The 14,722-nt window shown below is 49.4% G+C and overlaps 7 protein-coding genes across 7 annotated transcripts; 3 read left to right on the top strand and 4 right to left on the bottom strand.

The window, feature by feature from the left end:
• Positions 1–974: 974 nt before the first annotated feature.
• Positions 975–4,053, bottom strand: HO133_004437 (uncharacterized protein; the record flags this gene model as incomplete). The annotated part of the gene is made up of 2 exons (XM_037295354.1): positions 975–1,081; positions 1,137–4,053. The coding sequence occupies 2 exons, from the start codon at positions 4,051–4,053 to the stop codon at positions 975–977; spliced, it is 3,024 nt and encodes a 1,007-aa protein (XP_037157355.1).
• Positions 4,054–4,723: 670 nt separating this feature from the next.
• HO133_004436 (uncharacterized protein) lies at positions 4,724–6,138 on the bottom strand (the record flags this gene model as incomplete). The annotated part of the gene is made up of 4 exons (XM_037295353.1): positions 4,724–5,040; positions 5,095–5,916; positions 5,972–6,041; positions 6,103–6,138. The coding sequence occupies 4 exons, from the start codon at positions 6,136–6,138 to the stop codon at positions 4,724–4,726; spliced, it is 1,245 nt and encodes a 414-aa protein (XP_037157354.1).
• Positions 6,139–6,887: 749 nt separating this feature from the next.
• On the top strand, positions 6,888–7,454 carry HO133_004435 (uncharacterized protein; the record flags this gene model as incomplete). Its single annotated transcript, XM_037295352.1, has 3 exons — positions 6,888–7,046; positions 7,107–7,372; positions 7,433–7,454. 3 exons carry the CDS (start codon positions 6,888–6,890, stop codon positions 7,452–7,454), a joined length of 447 nt encoding a protein of 148 aa, XP_037157353.1.
• An 81-nt stretch (positions 7,455–7,535) lies between these two features.
• HO133_004434 (uncharacterized protein) lies at positions 7,536–8,788 on the bottom strand (the record flags this gene model as incomplete). Its single annotated transcript, XM_037295351.1, has 3 exons — positions 7,536–7,618; positions 7,673–8,596; positions 8,737–8,788. 3 exons carry the CDS (start codon positions 8,786–8,788, stop codon positions 7,536–7,538), a joined length of 1,059 nt encoding a protein of 352 aa, XP_037157352.1.
• A 138-nt stretch (positions 8,789–8,926) lies between these two features.
• On the bottom strand, positions 8,927–10,711 carry HO133_004433 (uncharacterized protein; the record flags this gene model as incomplete). Its single annotated transcript, XM_037295350.1, has 3 exons — positions 8,927–9,335; positions 9,384–10,176; positions 10,222–10,711. 3 exons carry the CDS (start codon positions 10,709–10,711, stop codon positions 8,927–8,929), a joined length of 1,692 nt encoding a protein of 563 aa, XP_037157351.1.
• A 248-nt stretch (positions 10,712–10,959) lies between these two features.
• HO133_004432 (uncharacterized protein) lies at positions 10,960–12,652 on the top strand (the record flags this gene model as incomplete). Its single annotated transcript, XM_037295349.1, has 6 exons — positions 10,960–10,962; positions 11,021–11,079; positions 11,136–11,259; positions 11,344–11,413; positions 11,467–12,147; positions 12,606–12,652. The coding sequence occupies 6 exons, from the start codon at positions 10,960–10,962 to the stop codon at positions 12,650–12,652; spliced, it is 984 nt and encodes a 327-aa protein (XP_037157350.1).
• A 1,462-nt stretch (positions 12,653–14,114) lies between these two features.
• HO133_004431 (uncharacterized protein) lies at positions 14,115–14,570 on the top strand (the record flags this gene model as incomplete). The annotated part of the gene is made up of 2 exons (XM_037295348.1): positions 14,115–14,353; positions 14,546–14,570. The coding sequence occupies 2 exons, from the start codon at positions 14,115–14,117 to the stop codon at positions 14,568–14,570; spliced, it is 264 nt and encodes an 87-aa protein (XP_037157349.1).
• Between the last annotated feature and the right edge of the window lie 152 nt (positions 14,571–14,722).

Here is a 14,722-nt window from a genome sequence, read left to right as displayed (position 1 = left end):
TAGCATGGAAGAAACAAAGATTCCAGACCTCGAAAGGGGTGAGGGACGAGGTTTCGATGAGTTGGAAAAGCCCAAGACGACACGAAACAGGGGCCTGTCTGGCACAGTGCCACGAGCTGAAGGTCCATCGTGCCATGCTTATGGACCAGATGCAGACACTGTGGCGTGGTATACTACCACCCCAAATCTTCTGGCAATCTTCGTCAACGCAGAGTGACCTATCTCGTCACTCAGCTCGACTTTAGGCCTCGGTGTAATCAACTAGCGATGTTAATAAAGAATACAGCCATCAACAGATCTTGATTGACTGAGACCAGGTAACCACGCAAAGTCTTGGAGCAGGTCCGTGCAAGAAGCCTAGCAAGACCACCTACAGGGCGTCATTTGTGAAAAGCTGAAGTCATCGATTACTAAATGTGAAGTAGTCAGCACCGAAGCCGGTCAACCTTTTCAATAGCCGATCATGCAGAAACAGGAGCCTTGAACGGGAACGCGTAACGTGAAGAGCAGGCAAAGCAAGCTGCCAGAAAAATCCCAAAATGAGGTGTGCCATTGTCTAGTCTTGTTTCCCACATTGATTTTGGGCATCAAGTCAAAAAATTCAGTCTCTTTCATGGTCAACACAGCAACGCCGCAAGATTTCGACCATCGCCATTGGGCAAGCGGCTAGACTCTTCGAGCCACTTTTGTACTCTCGTGTTCGCTAACACCGCACTTCCTACTTAAGTCGATTGGTCGTAAGTGTGAGGATGCTGCATCATGGAGCTATTTTGTTGCATCCCCGGGTTTTCCCTCTTCTTTTGTTGGGCCTCATATCATCGTCTTGTGAGCAATTGACGTCTCCCAATGTCTCACTATTCAGAAAAATTCTCTTGCCTCGCCTCGTGCAAGGGATTTCTTGAAGTTTTGAAACAACTTATAGATTCAGACGTGTGTGGTTGTCAAAGACTTTCTGTAGGCCTGCAAGCTCAGGCTCAGGCCGTCGCTGCTTGAGGCGATGATGTTTCAAAAGAACCGCCAGACTGCTTATCAAAACTTTTCAGAACAGTCCGAGCGGTCTCGATTGCTGCTTCTGGAATTCCTAGAGAGGGTCAGTCTGCAGCCAGTCAAGATGGGAGGTCCCCACAGAATCATACCTGCAAGGCGTGCCACTTTCAAAGCGTGGGAGCTCCTATTGACGCCCTTCCGAAGACGGTGAACAAATGAAAACGATCCTCCAGGTCGCTCTACCACATCCGTGCAATAGCATGCCAGGTGCTCAAAATCTTTTGTCATGTCTGCTAAAGCGTGGAAATGCGTAGCGAAAAGCGTCCGGCAGAGATTCTTGTAGTACAGGTGATGCAAGCATGCGAAGCCCACTGCAATCCCATCCTCCGGTGTCGTGCCACGTCCGATTTCGTCCATTATCACAAAAGACTGGGCCGTAGCTTGATTAAGAATCGCAGCAGTCTCCATCATTTCCACCATGAATGTGGACTGGTCTCGGAACAGGTCATCTGCGGAACCCACTCTCGTAAATATTTGGTCGACCAAGCCTATCTCTGCATATTCGGCGGGAACGAAGGATCCGACCTGAGCCAATACAGATATTAGAGCGTTTTGGCGTAGGAATGTGCTCTTGCCAGCCATATTTGGGCCCGTGATGAGCCAAATACGTTCGTCTACGCCGATCGAACAGTCATTGCTGACGAAGGCTCTTCCCTGCTCTTCCAAACCGAGCTTTACCGTCGGATGCCGCCCACCAACGATCTTGTGGTCCAAGCCCGAGTTCAGCATAGGTCTAACAAACCCTTGCTCTTTTGCTAGAGTTGCGAATGAGCAGCCGATATCAAGCTCGTCGAGTACCGCAGCATTCCGTCGTAACTTGACTAAGTTCACGACGACTTGTTCACGTAGGAGTTGGAATACACGCTGCTCTTCAGCTTTGATACGTAGCTTTGCTTGATCTATCTTGCTTCCAAGACTGCTCCACTCAGACTGGTGGAAGGAACGCGTTGACTTGGTCGTTTTGACGTTTCGAGCGGCGACATACTTCTTTAAGGACGCGGCAATATCTTTAGTCCCTTTGACGTGACAATAATGCCCTTGTCCCGGAGTACACTTCAATGTTAGACTTGGTGCATCCAGGTCTCCTCTCAAGCGAGATGTCAAGAATGCTTTGTTTTGACGTAAACCATCTAGCGCTTCATGCAGGCTCCCCAGCATAGGACTCGCGTTTTTCCTCAGAATCCAGGTATCCACTTCCTCCCCTTCCTGGTCGGCGGAAGGTCTCTGCTTTATCTTGGAGCGCGAAAGGCGGGTCATGGCAGCTTGGTCCTCTGGAGAACCTTCCTTTTGCAGAACTTCCTGCGCCATTAAGACGATATCTGCATTCTCGGTTTCCTCGATGCGGTGGCTCTCCGTGAGGCCGTCTTCGTCGATGGCGTAGGCAATTCGAGCAGCGAGTGCTTTTGGTTCCTCAAGCCAAAGTCGGCGGCTTAGGTTCTGCAAAGACTGACGATACTTTCGGTCAGGGGAATCTGTTTCGAAATCGGCTTCAGAGAAGGTATAACGTGTCTCCAGTAGACTCGCTATCCCGCTCGTCGCTTCGATGGTCCTAAGCAGACTGATCAGGTCATCGGCATCTCCTCGGCCCAAAGAGAATTTTTGCACGAGACGCTCAGAATCGTAGCTGTGACGAAGGAGACTAGTGACATCTTCTCCGAGAGCTCGATCCCGTAAGAATAGTGCTACAATATCCAGTCTTGCATTGATGACCTGCAGAGACATAGAAGGAGAAGCAATCCAGTTTCTGAGCAGCCTTGTACCGCTTTTAGTGACGGTACGACGCACTGTATGCAGTAGACTGCCTTTGCCGCCGCCTACACCGCCCTTTGACGTCTCCAGAATTTCCAGGGCTCTCATACTGTTCTTGTCAATACTCATGGTCTCCCCGTCTTGTCTTCGGATTGGTGGCTGTAATTTGATCCCTGAACCCTGAAGTTTGTCCTTCACATATGCCAGAAGCAAGCTTCCTGCAGCGACCTCCTCGTTCGTGAATGTAGGCTGCAATTCCGTGGGCACTTCTGTTTCCAACATTGGAGTCCAAGAGGACATAGAAAGGGCTTGTGTTGAAGCTGAGTGGTAAGTCACAAGATGACGTTGCTGCTCAAGTATGCCCATTATGCTCTGCTTCATGCCATCTCCAAGATCATCATCTAGCACGATCTCCCTTGGCCCTATCCGCGCAGCGGCGGAAGCCAGCGATCCGATGGTGGTTATTTGCGTGGAAAAAGCTCCTGTTGACAGATCCAACCAAGCCAGCCCGATTGATGTCGATATCAGTGACGGCGGTACTGAGCCCTGCGCGAGCTCTGCTGGGATCTTCTCGATCTCCGAGGGATAGGGCGACTCGCCGGGTCCAGGTGGGTGAAGGGCCAGCAGGAAATTGTTCTCGTATGGATCCATAAATTTCTCGTCAATCAAAGTGCCTGGCGTGATCGTCCTAGTAACTTTCCGGTCAAACAACAGCCCAGACTTGACAGTGCCCGAAGCATCGTTCGCAAATTCCTCACTAATGGCCACAAACTCGTTCAGATCCTGCACGAGGATTTTGAGGAACCGGTCCAACTGGTAGAAAGGGAAGCCTGCCATGGGCACAGACCCAGCGGCAGTCTTCTTTTGGGCCACTTTGATGTTGAGAAGAGGTCCATATTTTTCCGCGTGCTCAAAGTAAAGCTCGTAGAAACCTCCCACCCTTGTCAACAGTACGCACTTGTCGAACTTCCGCATATTGTCCCATGCCTGCTGTACCACCGTGGGATATGCTGGACCGACATCCTCGGTCTCTGAGATGCTGTGCTTGGCTGCAAACGTATTTTGTGGAAGATCGTTGAGGGAAATGGTTGCCCGTGATTTCGCTCCACGACATTGGATCTTTGGGGCAATCTCCCAATTAGACCCGTGATAGTAGGGGTAGGCGTTAGGCGGTGTGCCAGCAAGCCTGAATGGACATCTGATTAAGTCTTTCCACAAAACCCTTTTGCGAGTCGCAAAGAAAGCCACATTTCGCATTGCTGTTTTGCAGGTGAGCTGGAACCCAGGAGCGACGCGACGATTTTTGATAGGGCTGAATTTAGGGTCCTCGGAGACGCTCTCTCTTCAAATCTATGTGCCCAATATAATCGATTAGAAGAGCAGCGGCTTTTGTGCAATAGCTGGGAGTGAAGAGACTTCCAGAACCACCGTGTTGTGTCTACTTTATTTGCTATCGTGTCTATTTTCCGAAAGCATGGACTGTTCCAGCTTGTCAACAAGACACAAAGACCATGGCCAACAAGGCCATCACTGGCCGAAAGAAATCTGAATGCAATATGATTTTCTCTAAACTGTAATTACTCTAAAACGCCATGCACGAATTCGAAAAAGATGCCTCTTGGGAGGCCAAGCAACCTTGTTGTAAAGCCGCCGTAAAAAAAAATCTATCGGGCCTGTAATGAATTGATAATGCAACCCCAGGTCAGCAGCTGATCAGGGGCTCCGCAACGCCTCTGCAAAAGCCACGCTGTGCAGCTGGTAGAATCTGTCTCCTGTCCCAGCCAGCCAATGCGCCACATGCGATAACAAGAGTAGGCAGGGTAGATAGGTATGGTGGTGTGTAGTAGACATTCGAAAAGTAGTGAAAGTAGTGTCGTGGTCGTTATTCCTCCACATCCATTCATCACTCATCAGGCGTTTCCCAGGCTTACTGGGACGCGCACTGCATTCTTTCTGCGCCTTGAGGCATGCCGTCTTCTTCGTCCTCTTCCATGCTGGTAGCTCCTTGGGCTCTTCGTTGTCCGCTCTGGTCAACCTCCTCGAGAGCGAAGTCATCAATCATGGCGTCGCTAGGAGGTGTCGCTTGTGGCTTACGCGGAGGCAGGATCTGTTCAAGCATGGCGATTTTTTCGGGGGTGTTGAAGCCTAGAGGGGGAAATTTGACGTCGAATTGAATGTAGAGGTTACCGAAGTCGTGGTGTCTCATTGAAGGCATCCCTTGGCCGCGTATCATCTTCACCTCGCCTTGTCACGAATTAGCCGCCCTGTGTATATACTTGGAGGGGAATGACAGCTTACCTGGACTGATGACCTCTCCAGGCTCGATATTCACCGTCAACCAACGATCATCCAAGTGCTCGATATGGATCGCTCCACCAGCAAGAGCAGTGAGGATATCGATTTCGGCCTGAAAGAACAAATCGTCGTCTTTGCGTTGGAAGCGAGAATGCGGCTTCTGTTCGATTTCGAATTGGACGTCTCCTGCAAGAACTCCTGGCATCTGGTCTCCCTCGCCTCTGAAATCGATCTTGTGGCCGCCCTTGACGCCTTTGTCGACGTGCACAAGGAGAACCTTTCGCTCAACGACCGTCTTCTTGCCGCTGCATCGCTTGCATCGATCTTTATCCCGGATGATCTCGCCTTCTCCTTGGCAATCTGGGCACACGGTCTGGAATCGTTGAATCATGGGCCCCATTTGGCGCATCATGGTCTTCATCCCAGCGCCATTGCAGCCAGAGCATTGTTTTACTGCACCCTCTTTCCCACCTCGGCCATCGCATGCTGGACAGATGACAGATTTCTGAAGAGCAAGCTTAGAGATCTTTCCTCGGTAGATGTCTTCCAGCGAGACCTTGTGGACGTGGTGAATAGTCCTCGCTTTCTTGGGTCCTTGTTCGCGCATACCACCACCGAACATTCCACCGAACGCTCCACCGCCTCCACCAAAGAACTGGGCGAACAAGTCCTCCGCTGCCATGCCTCCTCCGCCTCCACCTTGCTCTAAACCTTCTTCGCCATATTGATCGTACAACTGACGCTTTTGAGGATCTGAGAGCGCTTCATAGGCACGAGACAGGTCCTTGAACTTTTCTGCAGCATCTGGATTGTGGGCATTTTTGTCTGTAACAGCTGGTGTTAGTCTCATGCACCGGATTGCGATGGGAGGACCAGGCACCTGGATGATGCTTGAGTGCTCCCTTCTTGTAAGCTGTCTTTAGCTCGGCCTCTGTGGCTGAAGGTCCCACCTATTGAAGTAATAAGCGATGTACCACTTCAAATGTATGGCTCTGAAGTATTGTGGCTTACCCCCAAAATATCATAGAACTTGGTCTCTTTGACCATGGTGTCGTAGCTAAAAATGACACAAGATGATCAAGGTTGCGAAGGTATTGGCCTCTAAGGTATGGCTTGTCGTTCAGTAGGGTTTGAGACGTCACCAGGGCCTTTGAGATACTCCTAAGGTCGAAGTCAGTGACAAGAACACACCATGGCTGCTCTCAGAATCTCGGTCTGCTGTGAAAATTGATCGATCTAGGAAGGAATCTCATTTGTAATACATACGTTGTTTAAGAGATAAAAGCGTGCTCTGAGACAATAGGGACAGTAAGGAGTTACCAGCGGTTCCAAACTTGATTTGTAGACACCGTAGTCGTGTGTTGTGAACGTTGAAAACTGTGGTGTGGGTAGAGTTAGTTGTGTGTTGTGAACGTTGAAAATTGTTGTGTGGGTAGAAGAAGTAGATAAAAAAGCCCCCAAGAATGAACTGATCGTCCAGAACATGCAGATTTCGCCGCGATTCTAAGGGTTTCTCTCAGCCTTACAGCTGCCTAGCTCCACCCTGCACTTTCACGATTCACCTATTTTGACGGCTTATTTCCACATCTCCAGGAGACTGAAATCAGAAGTGCATCAGAGGTTCTACTACTGACTTCAGCATATATCAACTTTTACGAGCACAGATATGGGAGGACTGAGTCGGAGAAATCTAGTCTCAGCAACTATTAAAATCGGGACGCTTACTTATCCGAAGTAAAACCGATATCGGACGTTGAATCACTTTTCTTTTAGATTGATCAGTTGTACTTACAAACATGGACTCAGATCCTGGATTCGTCGCTGCTGTAGAAGAAGCAAAAACAGGTTTCGGAGAAGGAGGAGTTCCTATAGGCGCCTGTCTAGTCTCGAAAGAGGGGAAGATTCTGGGTAGAGGACACAATATGCGTGTGCAGAAAGACTCAGCAACTCTACATGTAGGCCTTTCTTGGACTCGAGGCTAGATGCGAGCTCTGATGGAGTTTCATCTGCCAAAGGCAGAGATATCGACGCTGGAAAACACTGGCAGGCTCCCAGCTTCAGCGTACAAAGGTGCAACGATGTACACGTCTTTATCCCCATGCGATATGTGCACTGGCGCCTGTGTCCTGTACAAAGTGGCTCGAGTTGTGATTGGAGAGAACAAGACCTTCGTTGGAGGTGAGGCATATCTCAAGCAGCGAGGAATCGAAGTCATCGTGCTGGAGAACAAAGAGTGCCAGGACCTGATGAGCAAGTTTATCGAAGAGAAGCCTGGTGTCTGGTGAGCCTATACAAAGATCCTATACTCTATAAAGCACCCAGAGCACTGAAAGGACAGTAGGTATGAAGACATTGGAGAATAAGCACAATTTTCTCTAACATGCCCCTCAATGCTATGTTGTTGTGTGTTCATGAATGCGTGATGCTCGTCCTATCATCGTTGTTTATAAGCTCGCTGCACCTGCGAGACGGTGTATCTCTTCGAAGAAAAACTTCAGGTCATCAGGGTTGACTCCAGGCTGGACACCTAAAGTCTTTGTCAGCCAGCACTAGGCTGCAGGATTTCTGACGGTATCCCGACCATGCCCAAGATTCGCAACCCAGCCTTGCTTCCCCCCTCCGAATCCCTTCACCATCTCTTCAACAGCCGCAGTGATAGCTTCTTTGCCTCCATACAGTACCCCAGGATCCATGTTTCCTTGCAATACCACTCGACCATTGGCGATGTCCACTGCTTCGGCTGGGTCTTGCAGCCAATCGAGACCAACAACATGATACCCTAGATCACAAAGCTCGTCCAGAGCGTACCAGGCGCCTTTGGCAAACACGACCATTGGTACAGGTTCCAGATTCATTGCTTTAAGGTGTCCAGGAAGTTGCTTCGAGATATAGCTTAGATAAGGAAGCGAGAACTCCTTGAAGGCAGTAGGCGACAGTTCTGCAGCCCAAGAGTCAAAGATCTGCACAATTTGTGCTCCAGCCTTGACCTGAAAGGCTAAATACTGCACACATATGAAAGCTATCTTCTGTAGCAAAGTCTTGCTTTCATCGGGGTATTTATAGACCCACGTCTTCGACTGCACGAACATTTTGCTTCCTCCCCCTTCCACCATATAGCACAGCAATGTCCACGGGGCACCGCAGAAGCCAAACAAAGGTACCCGGCCGTTCAGCTTCTGTCTTGTCATTGTAATAGCCTGGTAGACGTAGTCTAGCTCTTTCTCCACATCCACACGCTTCGATAGCAGGTCCTGGTACTGCCTGTCGGTAGGAGCCTTTAGAGGTTTTGGGAAGTGAGGTCCTTTGCCGTCCAGCATTTCCACCACCATGCCCATTGCCTGCGGTATGACCAGTATGTCAGAGAAGATGATGGCGGCATCAATGAGGCCATCGTAACGGTCGATGGGCTGAAGAGTCAGAGTGGAGGAGATTTCCGGGCTCCGGCAGCATGCGAAGAAGTCATGGTGCGATTTGGCTTCGTGGTACTCCGGGAGGTATCTCCCAGCTGCTATTGATTAGCTGGAATCCTCACGTTGACGGGATCGACTGTTACCCTGGCGCATCACCCATATTGGTGGTCTCTCCACACGTTCGCCTGCTCAACATGTGAGCTTTTGGAAGGCGATGGACTTTTTGCGAGCATACCTCTCACAGCCCTTAGCAGCAGGTCGTTCTGCAGAGGGGCAAAATTCGACATCGCTGGTGTGTGTACGAGCGCTACAGAAGAGGATGATCTGCATTCACTAAAGCTCATGCTAAGCAATTTACTTAGGGTCGAATCATGATGTATCTAAGATTTTACCAAATTAAGGCAATAGCTTTTATTGACATCTACCTACACATCTGTTTCGTTTTCTGATCCCCGCTTTCTGAGGCTTTCCAAGCCGTAAAGTAATTCTCTAAGTGACTTTCCTTTCGCTGCTCCTGCTTGGGGAACATGTAGCTGGCTATCTGCGCATTCTCTCGTAGCTGCGACAAGATTTGCCTGCAATGCTTGGTTCTCTTCCCAGGTCTTGGAGTCTGTATCGTAAATCAGGGAGCCCACTAAGCTTCGTGGGCCTTGTTTCCCGGTGTCCGCTGAGGCGTCTGTCGAGAAGGCCTGATGGCAAGTGTCCATAGAATAGATAACGGAACTCTGGTTAGGAAGAATTGTCACATCGATGACATTGCTTTCTGTGTGAATGCTTGCACTGAATTGCATTTGCGCATTCATTCCAAGCGTGAAGGTGAAGAGCGCAGGAACCCTAAAAAGTTTAGCCAGTCACATCTCCATTGTTGGTAAATCAATTTACCCTTCGCATGTAACTATGATCTCAACTCGCGGATGACCAGATAGCTCTGTGTAAATTTCAAGAGCTTGAATATTCGAGACACATATTCTGGGTGCAATGTCTACTTCAGTCTCAGCGTCCTTGACTTTTGCAGAGCCTTTGAACAACTTTCCAGCTCCGAGTTTAGTATTCCTAAGGTTAGCAACTAGACTCTTCAAGTCAAGCTGCTGCAACATCCTTCCCGCCGGCCAATCCCACAATATCAAGTAGTCATCACCTCCGCCCGAAATTAATAAATGAGGGTAGACTGTTGGCACGCACAGCTTGGTGATAAATTCTGTGTGACCAAGACAGTATCCTTCGATGATGTGTGCTTGAGGAACACCACGGGAGATGCGAATGTGCTCATCACGGTCTGATGATAATATGTAGTTCCGGGGCTTATGTGAGGGCGAGGCTAGAGTTACGCACGCAACATCTGTCAAAAGGGAAACATGTCCTAACAGAAGTTTGTGATCAAGGTTCGAAACTTTCTTTTCTGCTTTGAGGTTCTTGATATTTTGCTGTTGCCGCAACGCCTCCCGGTTTCCTTTAGTGTGGACAGTAAGAGAAGTTGCAGAAGGAGCAAAGGGCTTTTGCTTATGCTTCTGATCACTCGTACGACTCGTGTTGTTGGCGTCAATGCCATTGAAAGTCGCTGTTTCAAATACTTGACCCACAAGAGGCAACGAGTAGACATCGCCAAATTTGTCGGCGCATAAGATTGTAGAATCATCCGGTGTCAAGATTATTGCACACGGTCTTTTTGGCATAGCTCTGCTCTCATATCAGTACATAACGCAAAGTAACCGTCTATTACTGTCTTGCCTTTCACTGAGCTGCGTTAAAATGCCAGTTGCTGCCAGGTCGAATACCCTGATACATTTGTCTTCGCCCGTCACGGCAATCACGTGTTGACCGGCGGAGGTACCAGCCAGCTTAATAACTGGTGGATTCAAAGGTTGCTGAGAATTTGACGATTCTCCGTTGTCACTGTCTCTCGCTACTACGATCTCCGCCGAGGAACTGCAAGACTCGTCCCTTGCTGGAGATAGTTTTTGACGCTTCGAGGGCCGTTCAGAATCATCTTGAGGTGAGCTCTTCAGTTGCGCCACTTCTAATCCGTTTCCATTGTTTTGGCCAGTTGATCGAGTCTGCGTTGTATTCTCAAGAGATGGCCATGTAGAGAGATATCTTCCATTCTGTGCACTCAATGTATGAATATAGGGTCCAGATGCGAAAACTAAGATGCCGGATTCAACTTGACCGGCTTGATGGCAGTGGAGTACGCACTGATATGGGTGTGACATAACCAATCTTGAGTTGTCGGAATAGAATCATCTTGACAATTGAGGCATATCTCGCAGACAAGTTGCAGATTGAGGAAATTCGCGCCAAGAATTTAGCGCGGTAAGCGCAAGCGAGAAGAGCCCACAGGATATCAAACTTAATGTTCCAGCTCCGCGAAGTCTTACCAACAGCATCAGACAGACCCCAAAGCAAACGCACACATACAACCACTTGACCCTTAAACATCCTATCTTCACACTAAGAAGATATGGTGAGGGATCTCAATCTAGGAAGATATTGACAGAATGTTCCACTGACAGTATCTACAGGGGGGCAAGACCAGCAACAAGGCGGCCTATTTCGATAAGCTCAAGGTGCTCCTTGAAGAGTACCGCACATTATTATCCAAGGGAGGAAAAAGTTTGAAAGCTTACTAGAGAATAGGTACAAGTCTATCTTCATCGTTACGGTCGACAATGTCAGCTCTCAACAAATGCATAAGATCCGTAAGAGTCTGAGGTCCGAGGGAGAAGTTCAAGGGGTAGTGCTCATGGGCAAAAATACCATGGTATGTTACGTCTATTGACAGGCTCAGGCTAGATGCAGGCAGCTCAGATTCGTGTCATCGGCGCGCTGACCGTCCAAATTACAGGTACGAAGAGCTATCAAAGGCTTCATCAACGACTTCCCGGAGTACGAACGTCTGCTTCCCCACGTCAAAGGTACTACCCGCTGTTATTTTCTCTACATCTAGTTCCGCGCTGATAAATGTTAGGGAACGTTGGTTTCATCTTCACCAATGCGGACCTCAATAAGACTCGTGATGTAATTCTGGCCGAGAAGGTCGCGGCTCCTGCTAGAGCCGGCGCTGTCGCTCCTTTGGATGTTTTTGTGCCCGCAGGAAACACTGGAATGGAACCCGGCAAAACATCTTTCTTCCAAGCTCTTGGTGTTCCAACAAAGATTGCCCGTGGTACGATTGAAATCACAACGGACTTGAAGCTTGTCGAGGCGGGGACTAAAGTCGGAGCGTCCGAGGCTACACTACTGAACATGCTCAATATCTCGCCCTTTACTTACGGCATGAGCATTTCACAGGTTTATGACGGCGGCCAGACTTTCGCTCCCTCTGTGCTCGACATCAAAGAGGAGCAATTGTTCAAGGCGCTCAACTCCGCCATCGCAACCATCACCCAGATCTCCCTTGCCGCAAATTACCCTACGCTACCATCCATCATGCACAGCTTCATGAACAGCTACAAGAATGTTCTGGCGGTCGCCGTCGAAACGGACTATAGCTGGGAAGGAATCAGCGATCTGAAAGACCGTATTGCCAACCCTGATGCCTACGCAGCCGCAGCACCTACCCAGACCACTGGAGATGAGCCTGACAAGCCTGTTGATGTTGCGGATGAGAAACCTGATGAGCCTGAGGAGGAGGAGAGTGGTGACGAAGGTATGATGTTACGGCTGGTAACAAAATTTCATCTACTAATGTTTATGCAGGATTTGGGGGTCTTTTCGACTAGATCATGGTGCAATGTCTGTATAGCAGCAGAAAAGCAATCAAGACATGATCATGCCTCTAAAACATGTCCATTTCCAATGTCTTTGCATGAGTCTATCTACGTCTGTCTCAAATTTCAAGGTCATTTTGCCCCAGTACAACTCGACAATTGAGATTCCATGGCTCAGTTCAACGTAAGTCTCACCCCTTCCAACAAACGTTACCCTTTGGCGAACGATTAGTCACTTTTTAACCCTGATCTCCATGACGAGACAACAAAACAACAACAACACTCTAATTTTTTAATGACGCCTTTAACATTCTATCCCATAGTATCCAGTTGTACTCTCAAGGTCCCTTTGCTGACAATCATGTCTACCAATTACATAGTTCAAGTCAGTTTGCAGCCCAAAAAAAAGGCTATCGATCTCTTGGCCCCCGACGGAAGGCCTAGTCTCGTCTCTGAACGACACTTGCTGGACTAGCATGTGCCTATGACAGCTTCGAACGAAAAAGACCGCAATGCGTGCCAACTCCACATCGTCGTGAGCTCTCTGATATACTCTTTCCCATTGGCCCCAACATGCTTCCAGTGTCAGTTCCCATTCTCGCTTGATGTTCCTCAAGAGTTGGAGAAATTATTGCTTGGTTGGGGAACACTGGTTACGAAAATATTCTCGAGAAAGAATCCAGTGAAAAACTGTTTCTTGCTTTGTTCTGACCCCATTTTCGTCTCGGTCGCGACTCGAAGCCCGGCTGGCAGTGGTGTCTGTGAATATCATGTCCCCCTCTCTCATCTTGGCCCTTCAGTCTGCTCATTCCAGTAACGTTTAGACACTCACCGAAAAAAACAACCTTCATCAAACACGTTCCATTTCCAAATCACAATGCCTGCCTCTTTACGAGCAGCTAACCATGACCCCTTGCACCGACCCCTACTGCCTCTCCACGAATGAGCATAACACTGGCGCATTGAACTTCGCCCCCATAAGGAAAATCGTACAAACAAACTACGGTCAGATATCCGGTGCTCCTTCGCATATACTCCAACGAGAGGCCTGACCCCCGAGAGCACGGTCTCGGAGACTATGAAGTACTCGCAAAGTTCGCAGTGTTGCATCAGAGCCACCGCAAGGGACCAACGCCGGCGGAGATCATGGACCATGTGATGTGGAGTAATCCGACGAGCGTCGAGATCTTGCGCGAAGGTGTCGGACGGCAGCCCTTGAAGGCAATTGATAAGATCTAAGGCCGTAAGATGTAGTCGTATTGACACTATAGACGACTTCCCTCCTCTCCCCTACCGTTCAAAAGGAAGAAAAAGGCCCCACGTTCTCTTCCCTTCCCTTCCCTCTCTTTCTCCAGATCCAAAAACGAAGTAGCGCACACCTTCCCCAAGACCTCAGGCATTTATTTCCAAACCCTCAACCCCCTCGACACAGCTTCCTAGATCCGACTCGAACGCCTATCACCACAACGCTTCCTCCCACATCTGCTCCCGATCACTCCCATCTCCCACGCCTCGCTTCCATCAACCTAAGCAGAGTCACGTGCAACACAAGACAGCCTCATCTTAACCAGATTCGGCAGCAAACACCTCCGTACTCGTAGTATCCAGAAGTGAGTAACCTCGCTTAATAGCGCCGGAAGAGTTGACCAATCAAACTACGATTTTCGCGGTGAACTAAGTAGTTTGATTGGTCAACTCTCCCGGCGCTATTAAGCGAGGTTACTCACTTCTGGATACTACGAGTACAAAGAAAAGGCTCTTCGTTTGACAGCCAGAGAAGGCTCCCAATGAAGATTTTACCGTCCACAAATTGGACCGAACCCGCATCCGGACCCACGGAGACCTATCTCGTCGACGGACAACACCATTACCACATTCCTCCACCCCTCAGATCGTCCCCAAACCGATGCCAACCCGGATCGGTCGGATCTCATCACGTGGGACTCCGAAGAAGACGGGCTTCCCGACGGCGAAGCGGATCAACAGTTCCGCGGCCTTGATCGCCTGCGGTACAAAGGAGCGGAAGTCCCACGGGTGGACAGATCTATGGGGCCGTTCTACACTTGTCAAGGCCGGTGTCTTCTTCACGGAGACCCGGGAGCCTTTTACACGTCTCGAGGACCGCGCCCGGAACAAAGTGGCTAGGTATATGGCTGAGGAACCGTCGATTGGAAAGTTTGTCATCCTGACGACCTTTTCGAGAGTGGGCAGATGCCGAGGCAACTGACGTTAACATGATCGTGAGTCATTCCGCTCGACAACATGTAGGGCGTACTGTCTACTTTCGGTACAGCACAGTGATGGCATGCTCCTGTCAAGATTTTCCGCGTATCGTAGGGTAAGGGAGTATCACAAGAGGTAGTAGCACCGCAAGGTAGATAGAATCGTAATCATGTCACGCACTCGGCTCCGTGAGAGCGGGAATCACTGTCGAAGCTACCCCTCTCAAAGCATCTCGAAGGTCTCGATCTAGTCCTCTAGTTCCGCAATCCTGACCAAAATAAGCAGGCGATG

This window comes from Letharia lupina (genome assembly GCF_014066315.1).
Source record: "Letharia lupina isolate WasteWater1 chromosome Unknown contig_2, whole genome shotgun sequence".
NCBI lineage: Eukaryota > Fungi > Ascomycota > Lecanoromycetes > Lecanorales > Parmeliaceae > Letharia > Letharia lupina.
Note: the sequence above shows the minus strand (reverse complement) of the source record. Positions and strands in the feature narration are given on the sequence as shown.